This window comes from Nerophis ophidion, linkage group LG09 (genome assembly GCF_033978795.1).
Source record: "Nerophis ophidion isolate RoL-2023_Sa linkage group LG09, RoL_Noph_v1.0, whole genome shotgun sequence".
Taxonomy (NCBI): domain Eukaryota; kingdom Metazoa; phylum Chordata; class Actinopteri; order Syngnathiformes; family Syngnathidae; genus Nerophis; species Nerophis ophidion.
The window spans coordinates 45,300,367-45,325,911 of record NC_084619.1 but is presented as its reverse complement, the minus strand read 5'-3'; the positions used below and the strand labels follow the sequence as shown (position 1 = coordinate 45,325,911).

The 25,545-nt window shown below is 40.7% G+C and overlaps 1 protein-coding gene across 5 annotated transcripts in view; it reads left to right on the top strand.

Moving 5' to 3' along the window:
* Positions 1-25,545, top strand: part of zswim8 (zinc finger, SWIM-type containing 8) — a 161,910-nt gene that overhangs the window by 22,703 nt on the left and 113,662 nt on the right. For all 5 annotated transcript variants that reach the window (XM_061911047.1, XM_061911046.1, XM_061911045.1 and 2 more), the window contains exons 4-5: positions 1,760-1,932; positions 9,295-9,402. In XM_061911047.1, the coding sequence (XP_061767031.1) occupies positions 1,760-1,932; positions 9,295-9,402 (281 nt within the window). The remainder of the gene's footprint in view (positions 1-1,759; positions 1,933-9,294; positions 9,403-25,545) is intronic.

Sequence of the window (25,545 nt, the reverse complement as noted above, 5' to 3'; positions counted from 1 at the left end):
GAGCCTGCAGATGTTTTTTGGGCTCTGGGAATCACCATTAAGCCGATGTTTTTGTAACAGAGATCTCTGGATAGAACGTTGGGTACAATACAATCAACAAGATAAGATGCTATGTTATGGTATAGGCGAAATATGATTAAACTTTCTTGTCCTAGTAAAGAGTTTAAATGCCACATTTTGTAAGTATGACATCACTACTATTATTCAGCTTAACAGCACATCCACAAATTAGTGATGCTTATGCCCTGATCATTTACATTTTAACCGACACTTGTACCAAATCTGTACTTTAAAAATGGTGCTCGTGCTTAAAATATGCCCAAATCTAACAGATGCACATTTTTGTAAAAAAACTAAACATTGCCTTTTTTTAGGGAATTTTCTGACATTCAATTTGAACAGACTGGTAATTGAAAAACTTCAGTGGTATATATTACATTTACATTCAAAAATAGGAAGTAAAATTTAAAACAATTAGTCTGATGTGCAGGGAATAAGTGTGCCACACCTAGTGTGTGTGTGTATGACTACCATTAGTACTTAAACTTTAATAAATATTGCAGAAATACACATCATAGAGAATGTTCCAAAAACACTTAACTGAGTTTTTCAAAATTCTGGATATTCCTGAAAACAGCATAGCTTGCCATTACCGACATGGGGAAGTGCTGTGTTTTGTTTTTTTGTGGCTACTGGCAGGGCTGGTGCTGCAGTGCTAACGTGTAATAAGGGCTGCTTATTAGCTTGTTGAGGTTAAAAGGAGCTTCACTCTCTGTGTGCTTCTGTTAGCAAGCTACATTACCTTCAAGAATGTTACTTTCACAATTTTATTGCCACTTAGCACTGCAATAGGGCACCAATAGCTTCTACAGCTACTCGTGGGTGGCCAGAGGTTTGATGTGTCAAAGCCAGGTGTTAGTAAGGCATTTGGTTCAAGCGGTACACAGTTTCATCTTCTGGTGAGGTCCCACAAGAACAACCGTTTTGTATCGACTGTGAGTTCCGGTGTTAGTGGTACTTTGGAACATTCTACAAAGTAAGAAAGCTTGATTTGCCCATCCTAACCCACCTACATCACAGTATAGATATTCTCGAGCGGTTATCCTGGCTATTTTTATGTTCCTAATTATCTGTGTGACGTCATAATTCCCAATTTCGACCCGATAATTATAGGTCTGATACCGTGCACCCCTAATTCACTTGACGTAACCACCTCGAAACCAGTGGTTCGTACCTTGCTATAAACCACCTTTATTTACACTTGTGGACGGAACACATACTGTCATCATGTCCTATATTTCGAGCTTTTGATAATTCATTTGAACCGTTCTTTATCCAGGCGGTAATCATTAAACAACGTACATCTTTTTCTATTAATAACAGCAAGAATGGGGTGAACTCACCCTAAATCAGATGCTTTTTGTAACCAACAAGCTTCTGGCATAAATCCAGATTGATGTATGAAAATGATTCTTGGCAGAATAGTGCCACTGTTAATTTTGTTGACAAATAATTTTTGGCCGATGTCGTTTTTCCCTGTAAATAAGCTGTGCTCTGCTTCTTTCTTTTTTTTGGGACAAATTAGAAATATGTAATTTACCATAATGTAACTGTATACATGTTCGAAATAACCTTGAAATGAGATGAAAATTAATCAAAAGAAATGCATGTTAACACTGTTCACTGTTTGCAGCTATTTTCTCCGCTGAAAACACGACCAACTAAACTAATACTTTGGTTTGTCACTCATTTCTATCAGGTTTTCATCTCAGTGCTACAGTTGTGCCCAGTCAGTCCGGACAGTCGAAAGGAGCCTACAATGTGGCAGTCATGTTTGATCGCTGCCGCATCACCTCCTGCAGTTGTACATGTGGTGCTGGGGCCAAATGGTGCGCTCATGTGGTGGCCCTTTGTCTCTTCAGGATCCACAATGTGAGTTATGAGATCATTATCATTATTGACCAAAAATAATTAAGCAAATTCCATCCATCCATTTTCTACCGCTTGTCCCGTTCGGGGTCGCGGGGGTTGCTGGAGCCTATCTCAGCTGCACACGGGCGGAAGGCGGTGTACACCCTGGACAAGTCACCACCTCATCGCAAAGCCAACACAGATAGACAACATTCACACTCACACACTAGGGTCAATTTAGTGTTGCCAATCAACCTATCCCCAGGTGTATGTCTTTGGAGGTGGGAGGTAGCCGGAGTACCTGGAGGTAACCCACGCAGTCATGGGGAGAACATGCAAACTCCACACAAAAAGATCCCGAGCTTGGGATTGAACTCAGGACTACTCAGGACCTTCGTATTGTGAGGCACATGCACTTATTAACAATGTAATTTGTGTGTGTGTGTGTGTGTATATATATATGTAAGGAACATATTGTCATGGCTGTGTTGAGTTTCTAATAATTTCTACAACTCTTTATTTTTTTGTGATAGAGTGATTGGAGCATATACTTGTTCGTCACAAAAAACATTCATGAAGTTTGGTTCTTTTATGAATTTATTATGGGCTTACTGAAAATATGACCAAATCTGCTGGGTCAAAAGTATAAATACAGCAATGTACTATTTGGGTACATGTCCCTTGGCAAGTTTCACTGCGATAAGGTGCTTTTGGTAGCCACCCACAAGCTTCTGCCAAGCTTCTGGTTGAATCTTTGACCACTCCTCTTGACAGAATTGGTGCAGTTCAGCAACATTTGTTGGTTTTCTGAAATGGACTTGTTTTATTCAGCATTGTCTACACGTTTAAGTCAGGACCATTCCTTGATGTGTGTTTGGGGTCATTGTCTTGTTAGAACACCCAACTGCGCCCAAAACCCAACCTCCGGGCTGATGATTTTTGAGTGTCCTGAAGGATTTGGAGGTAATCCTCCTTTTTCGTTATCTCATTTACTCTGTAAAGCACCAGTTCCATTGGCTGCAAAACAGGCCCAGACCATAATACTACCACCACCAGGCTTGACGGTAAGTATGGTGTTCCTAGGATTAAAGGCCTCACCTTTTCTCCTCCAAACATATTGCTTGGTATTGTGGCCAAACAGTTCTTTTTTTTTTTCATCTGACCACAGAACTTTCCTCCAGAAGGTCTTATCTTTGTTAATGTGATCAGCAGCAAACTTTAAACGAGACTTAAGGTGTCGCTTCTGGAGCAAGCGACACCTTAAGTGTCGCTTCTGGAGCAAGCGACTTCTTGCATGGTAGCCTCTTAGTCCATTGCGATGCAAAACATGCTTGTCTGTGGACACTGACACCTGTGTTCCAGCAGCTTCCAATTCATTGCAGACCTGCTTTTTGGTGGTTCTTGTTTGACTCTTGATCATCCTGACCAATTTTCTGTCGGCAGAAGGTGATAGCTTGCGTGTTCTTCCTGATCGTGGCAGTGCCAAAACTGTGCCATGCACTTTATACTTACCAACAATTGTCTGCACAGTTGCTCTTGGGACCTTAAGCTGGTTTGAAATGGCTCCAAGTGACTTTCCTAACTTGTTCAAGTCAATGATTCGTTTTTTTTCAGATCTGTGCTGAGTTCCTTTGACTTTCCCATTGTCGCGTTTTGTAACCGAGTCTAATGACTGCATCACCTGAGCCCTATTTAAATGGGCTCAGAGAAGTCAACAGGTGTCGTCAATCATAATCACTCGCATTAAGTTAAAAGGCCAGGCTAAGAAGCTAATTTGATTTAATTGTAACTTTTCTACATCACCAAAATTGGTAATGTATGTTGCTGTATGTATACTTTTGACCCAGCAGATTTGGTCACATTTTCAGTAGACACATAAATTCATAAAAGAACCAAACTTCATGAATGTTTTTTGTGATAAACAAGTATGTGCTCCAATCACTCTATCACAAAAAAATAAGAGTTGTAGAAATGATTGGAAACTCAAGACGGCCATGAAATTACGTCCTGTATATACATGTATGTTTATATATATATATATATATATATATATATACACACCACTGGGGGGTCCTTCCTCCTCCCCTGACAGTTCTTTACAACAGAAGACCATTTTGGTGAGGTGATAGTTGGCTCCTCTGATCGAGAAGCCAGGCTCTGGCCCCCAAAAAGGATCTGGTGGACCTTGCGCTGTAAGTGCCCCCTCCGTATCTTGCCTGCTGCAGATGTCCCCTCGCTCTGTATCCCCGCATATCCTCCTGGGCTTGTATCCTCAGCAAGCCCCGGAATGGCAGAGTTGTCCGGACCCGGCTCACCGAACGGAGCAGATCCTCCACCAATAATGGCCCTCGGCACAGGCTGGCTTCTTCCATGACTGGGTTCCTCCTGCTGCTCTAATGCCGATCCTCTGGATAAAACATCCGTGGTTACAGCTGTCAGTTCTTTGCCGACATCAGCTTGAATCTTCGCAGCCTGCCTTAACACACCAACCTTGCTCCACAGATGCGCCATTCTGCTGAGCAGGTTTGAGACGTCCAGGCTGTTGAACGTCAGTGGTGGCAGGTCATCCAGGTGGTGGGAGACAAAATGTGGAACATTGTCTCCACATTCATTGAGCACTTTGAGACAGGATTTTATTTTATTACTGTCCTTCTGGACATATTTACAAGCTACATACTGCTGTTTGGTTTTGGGACATAACACAAACTGTAGCTTTTTGGATGACTCAATCCACTCAGAATCAAAGTTGGTAGCAGCAATCAGAATGAGCTCCTCCTGAGCCAGAGTTTTGATTTTCACTAAGAGGAAATGGAGTTCATCCTCAACAAAAAATCGGCCATCAAGAGTCCTTTATATCTCTGCTTTTTTTCCAGTTCAGGTTGTTAGCTCCCGATAGGAGCGTGCCATCTATCCTGCCTAGCCTGCTAGCTGGCAAGCTATCCGGCACACAAACAAAATGCCACGCTGTCCGCAGAGCGAGCTACCTGACACGACCCACGGTGTGGTGTTGTGTGGTCCCGGATTGAAGAGCACCGGAGGGAAAGTCCCTCTGCAAAGCTCGTTCACGTCAGAAAGCCAACATCCATGTTTGCTTTGCTAGCTAGCAATTTTTGTTTCATCTCACTCCAGAACTTTCCTCCAGAATGTCTTATCTTTGTCCTTGTGACATCAGATGAAACAAAAATTGATGCCACAATACCCAGCAATATGTTTGGAAGAGAAAAGGCGAGGTTTTTAATCCCAGGAAAACCACGCCCACCGTCAAGCATGGTAATGGTAGTATTATGTAGTAGTATTATGCTCTGGGCTTGTTTTGCTGCCAATGGAACTGGTGCTTTGAATGAGACAATGAAATAGAAGGATTCCCTCCAAATTCTTTAGGACAACCTAAAATCATCAGCCATAAGGTTGGGTCTTGGGTGCAGTTGGGTGTTCCAACACGACAATGACCCCAAACACAAATCACAAGTGGTAAAGGAATGGCTAAATTAGGCTAAAATTAAGGTTTTAGAATGTCTTTCCCAAAATCCTGACTTAAGCGTTGGACAATGCTGAAGAAACAAGTCCATGTCAGAAAACCAACACATTTAGCTGAACTGTACTAATTTTGTCAAGAGGAGTGGTCAATAATTCAGCCAGAAGCTTGCCAGAAGCTTGTGGATGGCTACCAAAAGCGCCTTATTGCAGTGAAACTTGCCAAAGTACATGTAACCAAATATTAACATTGCTGTATGTAGTAAACTTTTGACCCAGCAGATTTGGTTACATTTTCAGTAGGACCATAATAACTTCATAAAAGTGCCAAACTTCCATCCATCCATCTTCTTCCGCTTAGCCGAGGTCGGGTCGCGGGGGCAGCAGCCTAAGCAGGGAAGCCCAGGCTTCCCTCTCCCCAGCCACTTCGTTCAGCTCTTCCCGCGGGATCCCGAGGCGTTCCCAGGACACATAGTCTTCCCAATGTGTCCTGGGTCTTCCCCGTGGCCTCCTCCCGGTTGGACGTGCCCTAAACACCTCCCCAAGGAGGCGTTCGGGTGGCCTCCTGACCAGATGCCCGAACTACCTCATCTGGCTTCTCTCGATATGGAGGAGCAGCGGCTTTACTTTGAGCTCCTCTCAGATGGCAGAGCTTCTCACCCTATCTCTAAGGGAGAGCCCCGCCACTCGGCGGAGGAAACTCATTTCGGCCGCTTGTACCTGTGATCTTGTGTTTTCGGTCATGACCCAAAACTCATGACCATAGGTGAGGGTAGGAACGTAGATCGACCGGTAAATTGAGAGCTTTGCCTTCCGGCTCAGCTCCTTCTTCACCACAACAGATCGATACAGCGTCCCCATTACTGAAGGCGCCCTACTGATCCGCCTGTCGATCTCACGATCCACTCTTCCCCTGCTCGTGAACAAGACTCCTAGGTAGTTGAACTCCTCCACTTGGGGCAGGGTCTCCTCCCCAACCCGGGGATTGCACTCCGCCCTTTTCCGGGTAAGAACCATGGACTCGGACTTGGAGGTGCTGATTCTCATTCCGGTAGCTTCAAACTCTGCTGCAAACCGGTCCAGTGAGAGCTGAAGATCCTGGCTAGATGAAGCCATCAGGACCACATCATCTGCAAAAAGCAGAGACCTAATCCCGCGGCCACCAAACCGGAACCCCTCAACGCCTTGACTGCGCCTAGAAATTCTGTCCATAAAAGTTATGAACAGAATCTGTGACAAAGGACAGCCTTGGCGGAGTCCAACCCTCACAGGAAATTTGTCCGATTTACTGCCGGCAATGCGGACCAAGCTCTGACACTGATCGTACAGGGAGCGAACCACCACAATCAGACTGTTTGATACCCCATACTCTCTAAGCACTCCCCACAGGACTTCCCGAGGGACACGGTCGAATGCCTTCTCCAAGTCCACAAAACACATGTAGACTGGTTGGGCAAACTCCCATGTACCGGTAAGAACCCTGCCGAGAGTATAGATTTGGTCCACAGTTCCATGACCATGACGAAAACCACACTGATCCTCCTGAATCCGAGGTTCGACTATCCGGGGTTTGACTATCCGGCGTAGCCTCCTCTCCAGTACACCTGAATAAACCTTACCGGGAAGGCTGAATGTTAATGAATGTTTTTTGTGACGAATAAGTATGTGCTCCAATTACTTTATCACAAACAAATAAGAGTTGTACAAATTATTGGAAACTCGAGACAGCCATGACATTATGTTCTTCACAAGTGTATGTAAACTTTTGATTGCGACTGTATATATACAGTTGATTTCTATTGGCACTCTGTAGTTTAAGTTCTTCATCACATACAAGGCTACTCTCCCTCAGTTGTTGTTGGTTCTGTTGATATAATTTAGTTCATATCCTTCCAGGTCAAAATTAATTCCTTTTATAGCATACTTTAATTTTTGTGATAAAGCAATAACTTTGAAGGGTTTGGTGGATTGTTCCAAAAAATTATTTACTTTGTTGTACAAACCCCGTTTCCATATGAGTTGGGAAATTGAGTTAGATGTAAATATAAACGGCTTACAATGATTTGCAAATCCTTTTCAACCCATATTCAATTAAATGCACTATAAAGACTGCATATTTGATGTTCAAACTCATAAACGTATTGTTTTTTTTGCAAATAATAATTAACTTTGAATTTCATGGCTGCAACACTTGCCAAAGTAGTTGGGAAAGGGCATGTTCACCATTGTGTTACATCACATTTTCTTTTAACAACAATTAATAAACTTTTGGGAACCGAGGAAACTAATTGTTAAAGCTTTGAAAGTGGAATTCTTTCCCATTCTTGTTTTATGTAGAGTTTCAGTCGTTCAACAGTCCGGGGTCTCCGCTGTCGTATTTTACACTTCATAATGCGCCACACATTTTCGATGGGAGACAGGTCTGGACTGCAGGCGGGCCAGGAAAGTACCCGCACTATTTTATTACGAAGCCACGCTGTTGTAACACGTGGCTTGGCATTGTTTAGCTGAAATAGCAGGAGCTTCCATAATAACGTTGCTTGGATGGTAACATATGTTGCTCCAAAACCTGTATGTACTTATTAGCATTAATGGTGCCTTCACTGATGTTTAGGTTAGCCATGCCTTGGGCGCTAATGCACCCCCATACCATCACAGATAATGGCTTTTGAACTTTGCGCCTAGAACAATCCAGATGGTTCTTTTCCTCTTTGGTCCGGAGGACACGACGTTCACCGTTTCCAAAAAACAATATGAAATGTGGACTAGTCAGACCACAGAACACTTTTCCACTTTGCATCAGTCGAGATGAGCTCGGGCCCAGCAAAGCCGGCGGCGTTTCTGGGTATCGTTGATAAATGGCTTTGGCTTCGCATAGTAGAGCTTTAACTTGCACTTCAAGATATAGCGACAAACTGTAGGTACTGACAGTGGTTTTCTGAAGTGTTCCTCAGCCCATGTGTTGATATCATTTTTACACTGATTTCGCTTTTTGATGCAGTACCGCCTGAGGGATCAAAGGTCACGGGCAATGTAACGTGCAGTGCTTTCTCCAGATTCTATGAACCTTTTGAAAATGTTACAGACCATGAATGGTGAAATCCCTAAATTCCTTGCAATAGCTCGTTGAGAAATGTTCTTAAACTGTTTGATAATTTGCTCACGCATTGGTTCACAAAGTCGTGACCCTCGCCCCATCCTTGTTTGTGAATGACTCCGCATTTCATGGAAGCTGCTTTTATACCCAATCATGGCACCCACCTGTTCCCAATTAGCCTGTTCACCTGTGGGATTTTCCAAAATAAGTGTTTGACGAGCATTCTTCAACTTTCTCTATTTTGTTTTGCCATTTGTGCCAGCTTTTTTGAAACATGTTGCAGGCATCAAATTCCAAATGTGGTAGTATTTGCAAAAAATAACATTTTCCAGTTAGAACGTCAAGTATCTTGTCTTTGCAGTCCATTCAATTGAATATAAGTTGAAAAGGATTTGCAAATCATTGTGTTATGTTATTTTTTACAATTTACAAAACGTGCCAACTTGACTGGTTTTGGGTTCTGTATATATGTTTGTGTGTATAAATTTAAAAGCATAAAAGTACTGGTCTACAATGTTCTTATTCCTAAAAAGTTCCTGCTCTCGCCGATGTTGGCATATAGGGTTAACTTTAATCTTTAATCACCATTTCCTCAACTTACAAAATGCATTTATTGAATTCTTCCACAAATGGAGAAAAACAATGTCAACAAACTAGTACCTCCTTTGTCATCAGCCATTCTTTTTTTTTTTTTTGCCAAAAATCCTAAATTTTAGTCATGTCTACGTTCCAGGTTCCATCCAGCCATCTATCCATATTCTACCACTCTACTTTCATTTCAGCTTTTGATAGTAGTTGTGGTTTTTGTACAGGCCGCAGCTGTCTGCTTGCGGGCTCCAGTCTCGGAGTCTTTGTCCAGGCTTCAGAGAGATCAGCTTCAAAAATTTGCCCAATATCTCATCAGTGAGCTTCCTCAGCAGGTAAGGCTTTTGAATTTTGTTTTCTTCTACTCCTTTGAACTTCTGAAACATTTTCAAGTTTTTGTAGCAGTCAGTTACCTGTACCAATTTTTTTATCAGGACGGTCCACTCAGAAAATACATTTGGCTGTAAACGTCTAATGTTAGTTTGCTACAATACCACTCAGTTGAGCGCTGCAATATGGAAAAACATATATATCCCGATAACAATATTTATCATGGTATAGTAATTTTCCTTGCAATTATATATGTACACAAACGTGGAATTAATGCCAATGTTGCTTATTTTTTTCCAATTTATTTATAAAACGTATATTTTATATATAGATAATTAAAAAGAACAATAAGAATATTACTTCCAGCCCTTCTTTCTGACAGTATATATCAATTATACACATTAGTTTTAGAAATGTGGTAGACTTACCAAGTTTGCGAGCAAATAAATATATTAAAATAGTATCAATCTCAGAGATTTTTGAGTCATTTTCAGAGGTAATGAGTACGACAGTCATGTGATAGGGGCATAGAGGTGGGAACCATAGATCCTTTCACCACCAGCAACAATGCAAGTCATGCAGACTTTGTTAGAGCCAGCAACAATTACTTTGGGAAAAATTATGATCCAAAACCTTATATTATTTAGCCTAGATATAAGGAGAGTGAGCTGCAAGTTTTAAAACCTGTGTGCATATTATTTAGCCTAGATATAAGGAGAGTGAGCTACAAGTTTTAAAACCTGTGTGCTAAATGGATCCAGCTTTAATGAAACACTATAGAATCATCTAACAGTATTGTAAATAGGTAGTAATATAAGGTTTTGGATCATAAATTTTCCCAACAACTGGTAGTCGACAATTATACTTGTCAACAATAGTTGTGATGTTGTCACTCATGTTTTTCCGTTGGAAACGGGTTTGTACCACCACTCCCAAAAACATCACCAGTGAAAACATTTAAAGTGTGAGAACATTTTCTCCTAATCTTATTAAAAACATGGATACCTTGCTCAGTTTGCAAAGCATACTTTGTTTTTTATGATAGTACATCTGTGATACGCAAGCATTTAAAGCGGAGGAATGATGTTGGACGTCTAAAGGGAGGATGTGAACTCAACCTCGGCAACAGTGTTAGCGTGGACCTTGCCAGCTGGCGGAAAAGTAAGGTTACCAACCGAACTCTTGACACAAGTTTGCGTTCCGTATTGACCTGTCAAGGGACACACTTTCTCCCATAATTTTATTATTGTGAGCATTTAAAAAAAGTGTCCTTGACATATCAAAAGATTCCGTCAAATGATAACTTCACAATAATCTTCTACAGACTAAGCTAAGCAATGCCAAAGTGCCTTAGCTACTCTACTACTTAGGAACTCTGCTCTCTTGTTGTCTTGACCCCAAAACTTTCATTGTTTATCTAAGTTGTTAAACATAAACATAGTGTGTCCCGTTTTATGATACGACACTACACTTTATGATGGAGACACGACAAAGCTCTCAATTGCCAGTTGTTGATAAAATGACTCACCAAAAGGGTCAATTAATATTTGCTTCAACTCTTAAGTATTTTCATACGTGTTCAGTTCAGACATTATGCTTCCATTTATTGCACATGAGCACAATATAGCGTACACATATGACCACACTGTTGAAGTGAACATGTATTTTGGAAAAAAATAAATATATAAATAAAATGTAGCCAGTCATATAAATAAAAAAAAAATATCTATGCTATCCTTTTTTTGTCTCTGTTTTTTGTCAAAGGAATTTTCATAAGGGTGGAGACGTGCTCTGTCATAAAGCTGAACTCTAATTTGATACTTTTTGAAGTTAAGCACTATGTATGTCTGTAAAGAAAGGTGTTTTTTTTATTATGACAAGTTAAACGGGAAATATTTTTATTTAAGAAAAATATAATTATTTTTCAGTTCATTATGTTACCGTAATTTCCGGACTATAAGCCGCTACTTTTTTCTCTCGTTCTGGTCCCTGCGGCTTATACAACGGTGTGGCTCACGGTAACCAGGGGCGCGCACTCCCGAGGATGCGTGAGACCGAGGCAGACATCTGGCGCCAGGTAACGAGAGCAAAACAAAGAGTAGGAGAGCGTCAGCGACAGTTTGCGCGAAGGAAGTGTTCATGCAAACACCCTCAATATGGAAAACAAACGGAGAAGTGCATATGATGCTGCTTTTAAGTTAAAGGCCATCGATCTGACTGTCAAAGAAGGAAATAGAGCTCCTGCACGTACCCTTGACATCAATGAATCAATGGTGAGACGTTGGAGACGGCAGCATGAAGACTGCACTTTTACTGCCGTGTTACAGGCAAACACTTTGTATTACTTTGCACCGTTGTATTATTTGTACTTTGCACGAATGTTGTTCGCCAGGTCAAATATGTGAAAGTTTGATTGAATGATTGAAAGATGTATTGTTAATAAATGGGACGCTTTGCGGTCCCAAACAGTCATCTCTGTCCCGACAATCCCCTCCGTGGTAGCAGGAACCCCTATATACGACGGTAATTACACATCAAAACGCCTGCGGCTTATAGTCGGGTACGGCTTATATATGAAGCAATCTGTATTTTCCCCTAAATTTAGCTGGTACGGTTTATAGTCAGGTGCTCCTTATAGTCCGGAATTTACGGTAATTTGCTCAAAAACTTGACTATTGAGCAATTATTTTATATATATATATATATATATATATATATATATATATATATTATACTATTGCATTACATTTGTATTATTCCAAAACCTGCACATCTGTTGAAATTCTGTTTGGAGTCAATTAGTTCAAAGTTGATTGACAGCCATCAAATCATATAATCAACAAAGGTTTAATCAATGGACTTCTGATACATCTTAAACAATCAAGAATCCAGTCGCCTCTCTTTAACTGTTGCAGATATTGTAAAACTCAGTTCGCACAAATAAAAAAGGCAAAAATATTTGGTTTGACCAGACCTGTAAGGCGTCCCTTATTTTTTTTCAGAAAGTTGGCAACCCAACTAACGAGTGTGAGACAAAGTTGTGTGAAAATTAACCTAAGCTATTATTTTAGCCAAAGTCAGACAGCTAAACTTGGCCTACATCAATTTTAGTACTTTTTGAAGCACTGTCAATTAGCAATGCAATAAAAATATGAACAATAACAAACGCGCATTGCCTGCTTGCTTGCAATACAAACAGAAAGAAACAGACATTAGGCACCAATGCGTTTGTATCATAAGATTAAACATACAATCTAATAGATAGTGAACATGTTAAGCATTAATCAAGGATACCATTCTGTACATTGAGTCTATTAGAGAGCTAACACAGCTAGGAGTTAATCAATTTTCAATGTGTTGGTGTGCAGCTTTTTAAACATAATGACAAAACGCTTATTTTCTCTTTTAAGAGTGTTAGATTTGGTGTTCTGGTGTTTGTTTTTATTGCTGCCATATTACTTGTTTTTTATACTTGGACAATACTTTTAGTATGTTGCTTTTCATTTCTTTTAAATGGACATTTTATTAGTCATTAAAATTTTTGTCACAGCTGAATGAGCATCACTGATACAATTTAAATAAATAGTTATAAATGAATTAGTCATCTTAGTTGTTTGTAAGCACATGTCTAAAAACTAAAGTTGCTTTTTGAAGTTGATGGAAGAGCTAATAAATATGCAGGCTTTATAATCTCACGAGTCGACTTATTGTTACGCTAGTCGCTGACTAGTTAATAATCAAAATAGTCGTTAGCTGCAGCCCTATTACTAAGTGCTAAACAAGAAATACAAACTACGGACATAATAAAACGATCACTGACGGTACAATGTCTGCTCTCAGTACGATCCCGACTGATAGGATGTTCATATCTTCCATGTTTAGATGAAGATTGAATCATAACCTACACAAAGGGTTAAAAGAAAAAGTTGCTGCCTCCAAAACCCGTCTTCGGTTGTCGTGTCTTTGTCTCCATCTAAGGGTATGAATTGAATGTCATAGATTAACAACTTCTAGATTTATGACTGAATCTTCCTATTATCCAGATGAATGGCATCATTTATTATCTAGCATAACTTAAAGAAGTCTAGACGCCATGATGCCGCAGCAGCAGCAGGTCATCGGCTGGCTCACAGTACAGCAGCAGAGGGCTAGTTCACTCTGTATTATTGATGCGCTACTAAAAGTAGTTTGTCTTCGTTACCGTGTACAACAATATCGCTAATATTTGGCTAATAATGTTGGCGGGTTTTGGATGATGATTTAGGGCGAAATAAAGAGCCCCCATTGACTCAATTGTTAGCCGAGTTTTTATATAGTTATTGATTTACGTCTTAGAATGTATTAAAAAAAGAAAAACATATGTGTTCACTTTCTTACATAGAGATTGTGAATGATAGGCAGCAAATCTTTCACATTTTTGCATATTTCCAGTTTGACTGATCTGCTGACATGGTCAGAGTGCAGAAGTGTTCCCATTGTGACGTCATCCCACTCTGAAACTACAGGAATTGCCAAAGCTATTCGGAGCCGAATACACAACATGGCTGTCTAAAATTGTGGCATTTTTTGATGTTTGGACGGTAATTTCAATGACTTTGAAGTTTGGAAATACAGTTAGATATTGTTTAATACATACAATGAAACACAATTAAGCATATAAAGTGTACTTGTTTTTCCTTTCTACTTAAAGTTAAAGTACCAATGATTGTCACACACACACTAGGTGTGGCAAAATGTGTCCTCTGCATTTCACCCATCCCCTTGTTCACCCCCTGGGAGGTGAGGGGAGCAGTGGGCAGCAGCGGTGCCGCGCCCTGGAATCATTTGTGGTAATTTAACCTTCCATTCCAACCCTTGATGCTGAGTGCCAAGCAGGGATGTAATGGGTCCCATTTTTATAGTTTTTGGTATGACTTGGCCGGGGTTTGAACTCCCGACCTACCGATCTCAGGGCGGACACTCTAACGACTAGGCCTTGGTACTTGAAGTCATAGAGGAGATTTTTAAGCACACAAATTATGTTATTATTAATTAGTGAAACAATATTTTCAAAGTTAAATTAATCAAATCAAAGTTTATTTGTATAACCCTTCATCACAAATGCCTCAAAGGGCTTCACAAACCACAACGACATCCTCGGGTCTGATCCCAAGAAACCTTGGAAAGGACCATAGATGTGATTACTCCGCCACCAAAGCGTGTAGTCCATTGGGATCAGCAGGGGCACCCTTGTAGACAAGTTGGCAGCGTAGAGACGTCACCAACTGATGCATAGGAGTGGTCCACCCCTGGTAATGGTTACATTACAGCAAGTGCCTCCTCCACGGAAAGTGATCTGTGGCCACCTGATAACCTCTCCACGCTGGAGGGGGGCAGAGCAGAAAAGAATTAACTGGTCTAAAAAGGGGTCTATTCAAAAGCTAAGGTGCATAAATGAGTTTTAAAACAAGACTTAAATGCTTCTCCTTAGGTGGCCTCTCCAACTGTTACCGGTAGGGCATTCTAGAGTAATAGAGCCCGAATATAAAAAACGCTCGACAGCCAGACAACTTTTTTGGTCTCTGAAAATAATTAATAAGCCGGAGCTCTTAAAAGGCAGATTTCTGGCTACGACATATGGTACAATACAATCAGCAAGACAGGATGGGAAGAAACAGTTTAGTATTTTATACATAAGTAATACAATCTTAAGTGAACAGGCAGCCAGTGCATGTCAGCCAGTCAGTGTTGCCAACTCCTCTGCAAAGAAAGTAGCTATTTGCTATCCAAAAAGTTGCTAGAAATCGCTACATGATGTCATACCCTCATTTGCATAATTCATTTTAATGGCCGCTGTAGGAGAGATACAAAAGTGAGTTTAAAAAAATACGTATGATTTAGAACTGCAAATTAACTTTCTTCTTTTGATTCTTAATTGTTAAATTAATTGTGTTCTGCATTGTTAAATGTTTTAGTATCACATTTGATCAAAATAATGGAGGGTTTTGATATTCACTAATGAACCAAATCCAATGACAGGCTAATTAACAAAGCAATTGGGACATTGCAGTGATTTACTTTAGCTTGACATGAAAGTGAATTAATATTTACATTTAAATCTTGCTCTTTAAACCAAGGCAGAAAAAGTGTCAGCTTTGCACATGCTCATTTTATCTGCAGTAATGGAGGCATGTGGGTTTCCTCTCTGCACTGACGTACATGACAAGATAGCTAGTTAGATTTGTCACAGGGAGACACACACATACCCGCTGAGCAAGTGACTGAGGCTGTGTTCAGTAGGCAAATCAAATTCAGTGATTTATTTAAGTGTGACAAAAAATAAACATTTAGATTTAAAATTCCAGTTGAAACTTCCGGTGAGTAACTCAGAAATTCCGACTCCCCACTACAAATGGCACACACCATAAAAGTCCAGACGGCAAATTATTTGCGCATGCACAAACCGCTGTCATTCCTGCTCTGCAAGGGTCTCCGCTCTGCTCGCGCAGCAGCACCAGTTGACCGGCAGCTCATGGATGACGGTGACTGCTCCGTGCTTTCAACTCAGTGTCCAGGACACAAAATGTTCCAAGACACAAAAAAGTCTCAATATCACCGGAAAAAGTCGTTAGATTTGTCGATAGTTGCTTTTCACAAAAAATGTTACTAACAGGATTGGAAAGTCGCCAGATTTAGCGACAACGTCGCCAAGTTGGCAACACTGGAGCCAATATAGGCGTAATATGATCAAACTTTCTTGTCCTCGTCAAAAGTCTAGCAGCCGCTTTTGTACAAACTGTAATCTTTTTACTGCTAGACAAAATAATACATTATTGTAATCGAGACGAGACGTAACGAACGCATAACTAATGATCTTTACCGATATTGAGGCGATGAAAGAAGGCTGTTCTAGTGTCACTCTTAATGTGTGAGTTAAACGAGGGATTTGGGTGGAAAATAATGTTGATATTTTTCCCAGCCTTGCTTGTATAATTGTTTTGTATTCAAATGTTGAGGTGGTATCCTTAAATAAGTGCTGGTGTCTAGTAGGATCGATAATCAACATTTCTGGGTTCTTTGTGTTCTGGGTGCAAAAAGTTGCTGCACATCCAGTGTTTGATTTCATTAAGACACGCCTCAAAATGATTCCACTCTGGTGTGTTGTTCAGCTTTAAGGGCATTTAAAGTTGGGTGTCATCAGCATAACAATGAAAACTAACACCTTATTTGCATACGATGTTGCCTAGCGGCAGCATATACTTTCTCCGAGGTCATGTTGTTATTGGAGGTGTACTGTTCAGTAAGATAGTAGATAAACCAAGAAAAGGCTGAGCCTGAAATATCGATGTGTTTTGATACGCTCTAATAGAATGTTATGATTGACCGTATCGAAAGCAGCGCTGAGATCATGTAGCAGCACACATGCATGACGCGTCAGCAGCCATAGTTAGCAATAGCATGAGTAATTTTTGCGAGGGCTGTCTCAGTAGAGTTACTTGTCCTGAAATTGGACTGTAAAGGTTCAGAGAGATTGTTAGATGCAAAGTGTTAATTTAGCTGCTTTGCAACAATTTTTTCTAGCTTTTTTGAGCTAAAGGGAAAGTGCGACACCAGCTGTTAGTTTAGTAGGAAGTCAGAATGGAGGTTAAGTTTTTTGACCAGGGGAACAGGACCAAAGGAAAGTGATAAATTAATATTAGTCACTGATGGTCCTCACATTACAAACAGCTCATTAATAACTTTTCCAGGAATGGGGTCAACTAAACATGATATTTGTTTTGTCCCATTTAAGAGTCACAGGAGTTCCTCTGTTATCTTTTCAAAAAGAGAGATATTATTTTGGTGAGTATTATCCGTAATATGTACACTCGTCCCAGCGTTCATAGAACCCAGTTCGAGCTGAGGCAGAAACAGTAAAGTGCAGCACATTTGGTGATTATATGGAAAAAGATGGTTTTGAGTACATGTACTTTTCATACTAGTGTATATATTTGTGGATTTCTGTATGTTTTGTAACTGGATCTGTGTATTATTATTTTACTTTGAACTTTTGAAAGGGCCCCCAGGAAGACTAGCTTGGCGTTTGTCTGTCGGCTAATGGGCATCCTCAATAAACAATAAACAATATATATTTACTATAACACAGATGGCAGGGTACACCCTGGACAAGTCGCCACCTCATCGCAGGGCCAACACAGACAGACAGCCTTCCGCCCGATTGTAGCTGAGATAGGCGCCAGCGCCCCCCGCGACCCCGAAAGGGAATAAGCGGTAGAAAATGGATGGATGGATATAACACAGATGAAGATATATAGGAAAAGGTATTCGCGGTGTTAAGCCCTGTTATAGCTTTTGAATAAAAACTGTTTTTAAGTCTATTAGACCGAGCATTTAGAGACCTGAAACGTCCGCCTGATGGTAATACCAACCCCGTTTCCATATGAGTTGGGAAATTGTGTTAGATGTAAATATAAACGGAATACAATGATTTGCAAATCCTTTTCAACCCATATTCAATTGAATGCACTACAAAGACAAGATATTTGATGTTCAAACTCATAAACTTCATTTTTTTTTGGCAAATAATAATTAACTTAGAATTTCATGGCTGCAACACGTGCCAAAGTAGTTGGAAAAGGGCATGTTCAGCACTGTGTTTCATCACCTTTTCTTTTAACAACACTCAATAAACCTTTGGGAACTGAGGAGAGACATTTTTGCAGCTTTTCAGGTGGAATTCATTCCCATTCTTGTTTTATGTACGGCTTAAGTTGTTCAACAGTCCGGGATTTCCATTCTGTTATTTTAGGCGTCATAATGCGCCACACATTCTCAATGCGAGAGAGGTCTGGACTACAGGTAAGCCAGTCTAGTACCTGCACTCTTGTACTATGAAGCCACGCTGTTGTAACAAGTGACTTGGCATTGTCTTGCTGAAATAAGCAAGGACGTCCATGATAATGTTGCTTGGATGGCAACATATGTTGCTCCAAAAGCTGTATGTACCTTTCAGCATTAATGGTGCCTTCACAGATGTGTAAGTTACCCATGCCTTGGCCACTAGTACTCCCCCATACCATCACAGATCAATCAATCAATCAATGTTTTTTTCCAAGATGGCGGCGCCCGGACGGGCTGCGCTCTCGAGGAGCTCTTGCTAAAGATGGAACATTTGGCAGAAATACCGGACAATTCCACAAACTTTATGGCTGGCTCACATCGTGGTCACTCCGTGATCACGTACGACCGCCAGACACTTCTGGATGTGGACGAATCGGGCCGTTTTGGACTGATAGACGCGGGCGTGCTAGACTTGCTAACTAGCATGGGAATACATCGGCGGCTACATCCAGCGGCCTGTGAAGCAGGGGAGTCTAGTAGCAGCGGGGGCCGTCTACGGAGCAGACGCCAGCGGTGTGTTCGGAAACGCGGATGCCGAGCGGGGCTAAAAACAAAGCAGAAGGCTAATCCCCACAGAACACCACTTTCCTCCATCCCGAAGACGGATTTAGATGGAAAATGCGAGACTACTGGTCTGGGTAAGGAGTCAGTTAAATTAGAACAAGTTTTTTCTGCTTTGAGTGTTTCAGAGTTGGACATGTGTTTTACTGAGGTGGCTAACTATGATGTGTGCAGTTTATCAAAGCAACAAACAAACAATCGGAAAATCCCCGTTACTGAGATGGCTAACCATGATGTGTGCAGTTTCTCAAAGCAACAAACAAACAATCGGAAAATCCCCGTTACTGAGGTGGCTAACCATGATGCGTGCAGTTTATCAAAGCAACAATCAAACAATCGGAAAATTCCTGTCGTATCAATTCCTAGATATGGTCGTAACTATACTAAATGCACTGGGCATAATAAACACAACATTATTAATATTGCTACTACGGATAATTTGATCAAAAATTCCCTAAAACAGCACACTACCTATAATATAGGTTTTTTAAACATAAGATCATTGTCTCCTAAAACGTTGTTAGTTAATGATATTATCAGAGACAACAATCTTAACGTCATCGGTCTCAGCGAAACCTGGCTTAAACCAAACGACTTTTTTGCGCTAAATGAGGCATGTCCTCCTAACTTTACACATGCGCATATTGCCCGTCCGCTCAAAAGGGGTGGGGGGGTCGCACTAATATACAACGAAAACTTTAACCTTAGTCCTAACATAAATAATAAATATAAATCGTTTGAGGTGCTTACTATGAGGTCTGTCACACCGCTGCCTCTACACCTGGCTGTTATCTACCGCCCCCCAGGGCCCTATTCGGACTTTATTAATGAATTCACAGAGTTCGTTGCTGATCTAGTGACACACGCCGATAATATAATCATAATGGGGGACTTTAATATCCATATGAATACCCCATCGGACCCACCGTGCGTAGCGCTCCAGACTGTAATTGATAGCTGTGGTCTCACACAAATAATAAATGAACCCACGCATCGCAACGGTAATACGATAGACCTAGTGCTTGTCAGGGGCATCACCGTTTCCAAAGTTACGATACTCCCGTATACTAAAGTATTGTCCGATCATTACCTTATAAAATTCGAGGTTCAGACGCATGTTCGTCAAACTAATAATAATAATACCTGCTATAGCAGCCGCAACATTAATACAGCCACAACGATAACTCTTGCTGACCTACTGCCCTCGGTAATGGCACCATTCCCAAAGTATGTGGGCTCTATTGATAACCTCACTAACAACTTTAACGACGCCCTGCGCGAAACCATTGATAACATAGCACCGCTAAAGTTAAAAAAGGCTCCAAAAAAGCGCACCCCGTGGTTTACAGAAGAAACTAGAGCTCAGAAATTATTATGTAGAAAGCTGGAACGCAAATGGCGCACGACTAAACTTGAGGTGCACCATCAAGCATGGAGTGATGGTTTAATAACTTATAAACGCATGCTTACCTTAGCTAAAGCTAAATATTACTCAAATCTCATCCACCGTAATAAAAACGATCCTAAATTTTTGTTTAGTACGGTAGCATCGCTAACCCAACAAGGGACTCCTTCCAGTAGCTCCACCCACTCAGCTGATGACTTTATGCAATTCTTTAGTAAGAAAATTGAAGTCATTAGAAAGGAGATTAAAGACAATGCGTCCCAGCTACAACGGGGTTCTATTAACACTGACACGATTGTATATACGGCGGATACTGCCCTCCAAAATAGTTTCTCTCGTTTTGAGGAAATAACATTAGAGGAATTGTTACAACGTGTAAATGGAATAAAACAGACAACATGTTTACTTGACCCTCTTCCTGGGAAACTGATCAAGGAGCTCTTTGAATTATTAGGTCCATCAGTGCTAAATATTATAAACTTATCACTCTCCTCGGGCAGTGTTCCCCTAGCATTCAAAAAAGCGGTTATTCATCCTCTTCTTAAAAGACCTAACCTCGATCCTGACCTCATGGTAAATTACCGACCGGTGTCTCACCTTCCCTTTATTTCAAAAATCCTTGAAAAAATTGTTGCGGAGCAGTTAAATGAACACTTAGCGTCTAACAATCTTATGTGAAACCTTTCAATCCGGTTTCAGGGCAAATCACTCCACGGAGACAGCCCTCGCAAAAATGACTAATGATCTATTGCTAACGATGGATTCTGATGCGTCATCTATGTTGCTGCTCCTCGATCTTAGCGCTGCTTTCGATACCGTCGATCATAATATTTTATTAGAACGTATCAAAACACGAATTGGTATGTCAGACTTAGCCCTGTCTTGGTTTAACTCTTATCTTACTGATAGGATGCAGTGTGTCTCCCATAACAATGTGACCTCGGACTACGTTAAGGTAACGTGTGGAGTTCCCCAGGGTTCGGTCCTTGGCCCTGCACTCTTCAGCATCTACATGCTGCCGCTAGGTGACATCATACGCAAATACGGTATCAGCTTTCACTGTTATGCTGATGATACCCAACTCTACATGCCCCTAAAGCTGACCAACACGCCGGACTGTAGTCAGCTGGAGGCGTGTCTTAATGAAATTAAACAATGGATGTCCGCTAACTTTTTGCAACTCAACGCCAAAAAAACGGAAATGCTGATTATCGGTCCTGCTATACACCGAACTCTATTTAATAATACAACTCTAACATTTGACAACCAAACAATTAAACAAGGCGACACGGTAAAGAATCTGGGTATTATCTTCGACCCAACTCTCTCCTTTGAGGCACACATTAAAAGCGTTACTAAAACGGCCTTCTTTCATCTCCGTAACATCGCTAAAATTCGCTCCATTCTGTCCACTAAAGACGCTGAGATCATTATCCATGCGTTTGTTACGTCTCGCCTCGACTACTGTAACGTATTATTTTCGGGTCTCCCCATGTCTAGCATTAAAAGATTACAGTTGGTACAAAATGCGGCTGCTAGACTTTTGACAAGAACAAGAAAGTTTGATCACATTACGCCTGTACTGGCTCACCTGCACTGGCTTCCTGTGCACTTAAGATGTGACTTTAAGGTTTTACTACTTACGTATAAAATACTACACGGTCTAGCTCCATCTTATCTTGCCGATTGTATTGTACCGTATGTCCCGGCAAGAAATCTGCGTTCAAAGGACTCCGGCTTATTAGTGATTCCCAAAGCCCAAAAAAAGTCTGCGGGCTATAGAGCGTTTTCCGTTCGGGCTCCAGTACTCTGGAATGCCCTCCCGGTAACAGTTCGCGATGCCACCTCAGTAGAAGCATTTAAGTCTCACCTTAAAACTCATTTGTATACTCTAGCCTTTAAATAGACTCCCTTTTTAGACCAGTTGATCTGCCGTTTCTTTTCTTTTTCTTCTATGTCCCACTCTCCCGTGTGGAGGGGGTCCGGTCCGATCCGATGGCCATGTACTGCTCGCCTGTGTATCGGCTGGGGACATCTCTGCGCTGCTGGTCCGCCTACGCTTGGGATGGTTTCCTGCTGGCTCCGCTGTGAACGGGACTCTCGCTGCTGTGTCTTGGATCCTCTTTGGACTGGACTCTCGCGACTGTGTTGTATCCATTGTGGATTGAACTTTCACAGTATCATGTTAGACCCGCTCGACATCCATTGCTTTCCTCCTCTCTAAGGTTCTCATAGTCATCATTGTCACCGACGTCCCACTGGGTGTGAGTTTTCCTTGCCCTTATGTGGGCCTACCGAGGATGTCGTGGTGGTTTGTGCAGCCCTTTGAGACACTAGTGATTTAGGGCTATATAAGTAAACATTGATTGATGATTGATTGAATGTTTACTTATATAGCCCTAAATCACTAGTGTCTCAAAAGGCTGCACAAACCACTACGACATCCTCGGTAGGCCCACATAAGGGCAAAGAAAACTCACACCCAGTGGGACATCGGTGACATAGATGCTGGCTTTTCAACTTTGCACCTAGAACAGTCCTGATGGTTCTTTTCCTCTTTGGTCCGGAGGACACAACGTTCACCGTTTCCAAAAAACAACTTGAAATGTGGACTCGTCAGACCACAGACCACTTTTCCGCTTTGCATCAGTCCATCTTAGCTGAGCTCGGGCCCAGCGAAGCCGGCGGCGTTTCAGGGTATCTTTGATACATGGCTTTGGCTTTGCATAGTAGAGCTTTAACTTGCACTTACAGATGTAGCGACAAACTGTAGATAGATGGATAGATAGATAGATAGCACTTTATTGATTCCTTCAGGAGAGTTCCTTCAGGAAAATTTAAATTCCAGCAGCAGTGTACAGAGTTGAGATCAATTTAAAAAAAAAAAAAGTAAAAAGTAAATAATGGGGGTTTAAAAGGAAACAAAATAGAGAAATATTACAAAAAGAATAAAAACAATGGGAATAACAATATAACAGTAAAATAAGAAAATAACAAGACAAAGTAGGCAGTAGTGACCATGTTATGAAAACGTATTGCACTGTTAATGAGAGGAGTTGTACAGTCTAATGGCGTGTGGGACAAAGGAAAAAAAATTGGAAACGCTTCACGAATTTGCGTGTCATCCTTGCTGCTTTAGTTACTGACAGTGGTTTTCTGAAGTGTTCCTGAGCCCATGCGTTGATATCCTCTACACACGTATGTCGCTTTTTGATGCAGTACCGCCTGAGGGAACAAAGTTCTCCAGATTCTCTGAACCTTTTGATGGTATTACGGACCATAGATGGTGAAATTCCTAAATTCCTTGCAATAGCCCGTTGAGAAATGTTGTTTTTAAACTGTTTGACAATTTGCTCACGCATTTGTTCACAAAGTGGTGACCGTTTCCCAATCCTTGTTTGTGAATGACTGAGCATTTCACAGAAACTGCTTTTATACCCAATCATGGCACCCACCTGTTCCCAATCATAATATTATTGAAATTATATTTCAATAATGAACAAAGCACAGATATGTACTGTTTGACATTATCTGAGTTATTGTGCAGAAATACATGGAAACAACTACAAAATTAATTACACTTAATTAACTAACGACGTTACAAAAAAGGTCAGAATAATACACAGTGTTGAATACAGAGAACACACAAACACTATTGAATCCAAAATATTGAAATGCAATGACTTGATGTATTTGAAAACAGCTAAAATTATGCACAATACAAACTGTAACCTGCTACCCAATAATGTACATTTTTTCTCAACAAGAAGAGAAATATAACCTTATAGAAAAATATAACTTAAAGCACTTGTATGCATGTACAACACTTAAAACCTATAGTATATCAGTATGTGGAATTAGATTGTGGAATGGATTAAGCAAATAAATCATTGTACTGATATAATCGAGTTTAAGATGCTATTCAAACTACAAGTGTTTACAAAGTACAAAGAAGACGATGTTAAATAAACATCTTGATAAGTATTTAATATAGTTAATAATCTAGAATGCATTGATTTAAACAGTTACAATTTGAGAATAAGGAATGATTACATGTATTCAAAGTTGTTATAAGGGGTGGAATTAAAAAATATTTGCTTTTTCTTCCCCCTTTTCGGACATGTTGTAATGAGGAATGGAAATGTGTAGTTCGTGATGTATTATGCTGACATTGTATACATGTTCGAAATAAAGAAACAAAGGTAACAGTGTAACAGACCTCAGAGTAAGCACCTCAAATTATATATATGTGTTATGTTGGTTAGGGCTCAGGTTGAGGTTTTCATCGGATATTAGTGCGGACCCTCCGTCTCTTTTAAGGGGACCAGCAATATGTGCACTTTTATAGTTAGGAGGAGATGCCTTGTTAAGCGGAAAAAAAATCATCTGGTTTTAGCCAAATTGTTGAGATTGTTGTCTTTTTTTACCTCATTAGCATATAGCGCTTTGGAAGGCAACGATCTGATGTTTAGAAAGCCCATATTATAGGTAGTGGGCTGTTGTGAGGCATTTTTGGTAATTGTATCCGCTGTACTGATATTAATAACATTACGTCTCTTTCGCGTAGTGCACATTAAATAATTTTGATCCCATCTATGAATTGATATCTTGGAGATTTTGAGATTATTTGCTGGGTGCTGTGATAGATTTCACGCTTCATAATTTGCCACCTTAGTCGAATTATGTTTACCTCAGACACAATCACTAGACAAAAAAAAATATCTGAGTAATGTATTATTCTATGAGTAATGCTACATGTGCAGTACTTTTCCAGCCTGGCGCTGGTTAGATCTAACCTAACTGACCCATGCTAACAGACACTCTAATTGTATGTGTCAAGTACGACTCAAACAGTGAACTATGTTTATAGTGATGGCCCCTTCCCGTTTAGAGTAAAGGCTGTCCCTCTTCAGCAAGACTGGTTTTCCCCAGAAGGAGGGCCACTTATTAATAAACGTTAGTCCCCGTTTTCTCCAAAAACTAGCCAGCCACTTGTTAAGTGAGACTAATCTGCTATATCTCTCATCATGGTCTCTCACAGTCGAGGTCATCTTTCTGGCAGGATTACAAGTCCTAGCTATGTTCCTCATTGTAGTCTCTGACTGTCTCATCCTAGTGTCATTAGAGCCGACGTGTACAACTATGTTTGAGTAGCTCGTGGTGCGATTAGCCTGTTGTACGTGTTTTAGGCCTGTTACCGCGAATACACTGAATTGTGGCTGATTTACTAAGCTGTATGTTACCCGATAGCTAATGTGTTGTGGCCAGTTGACTGGGGTGTAGAACTTGCTAATGGGCTAAA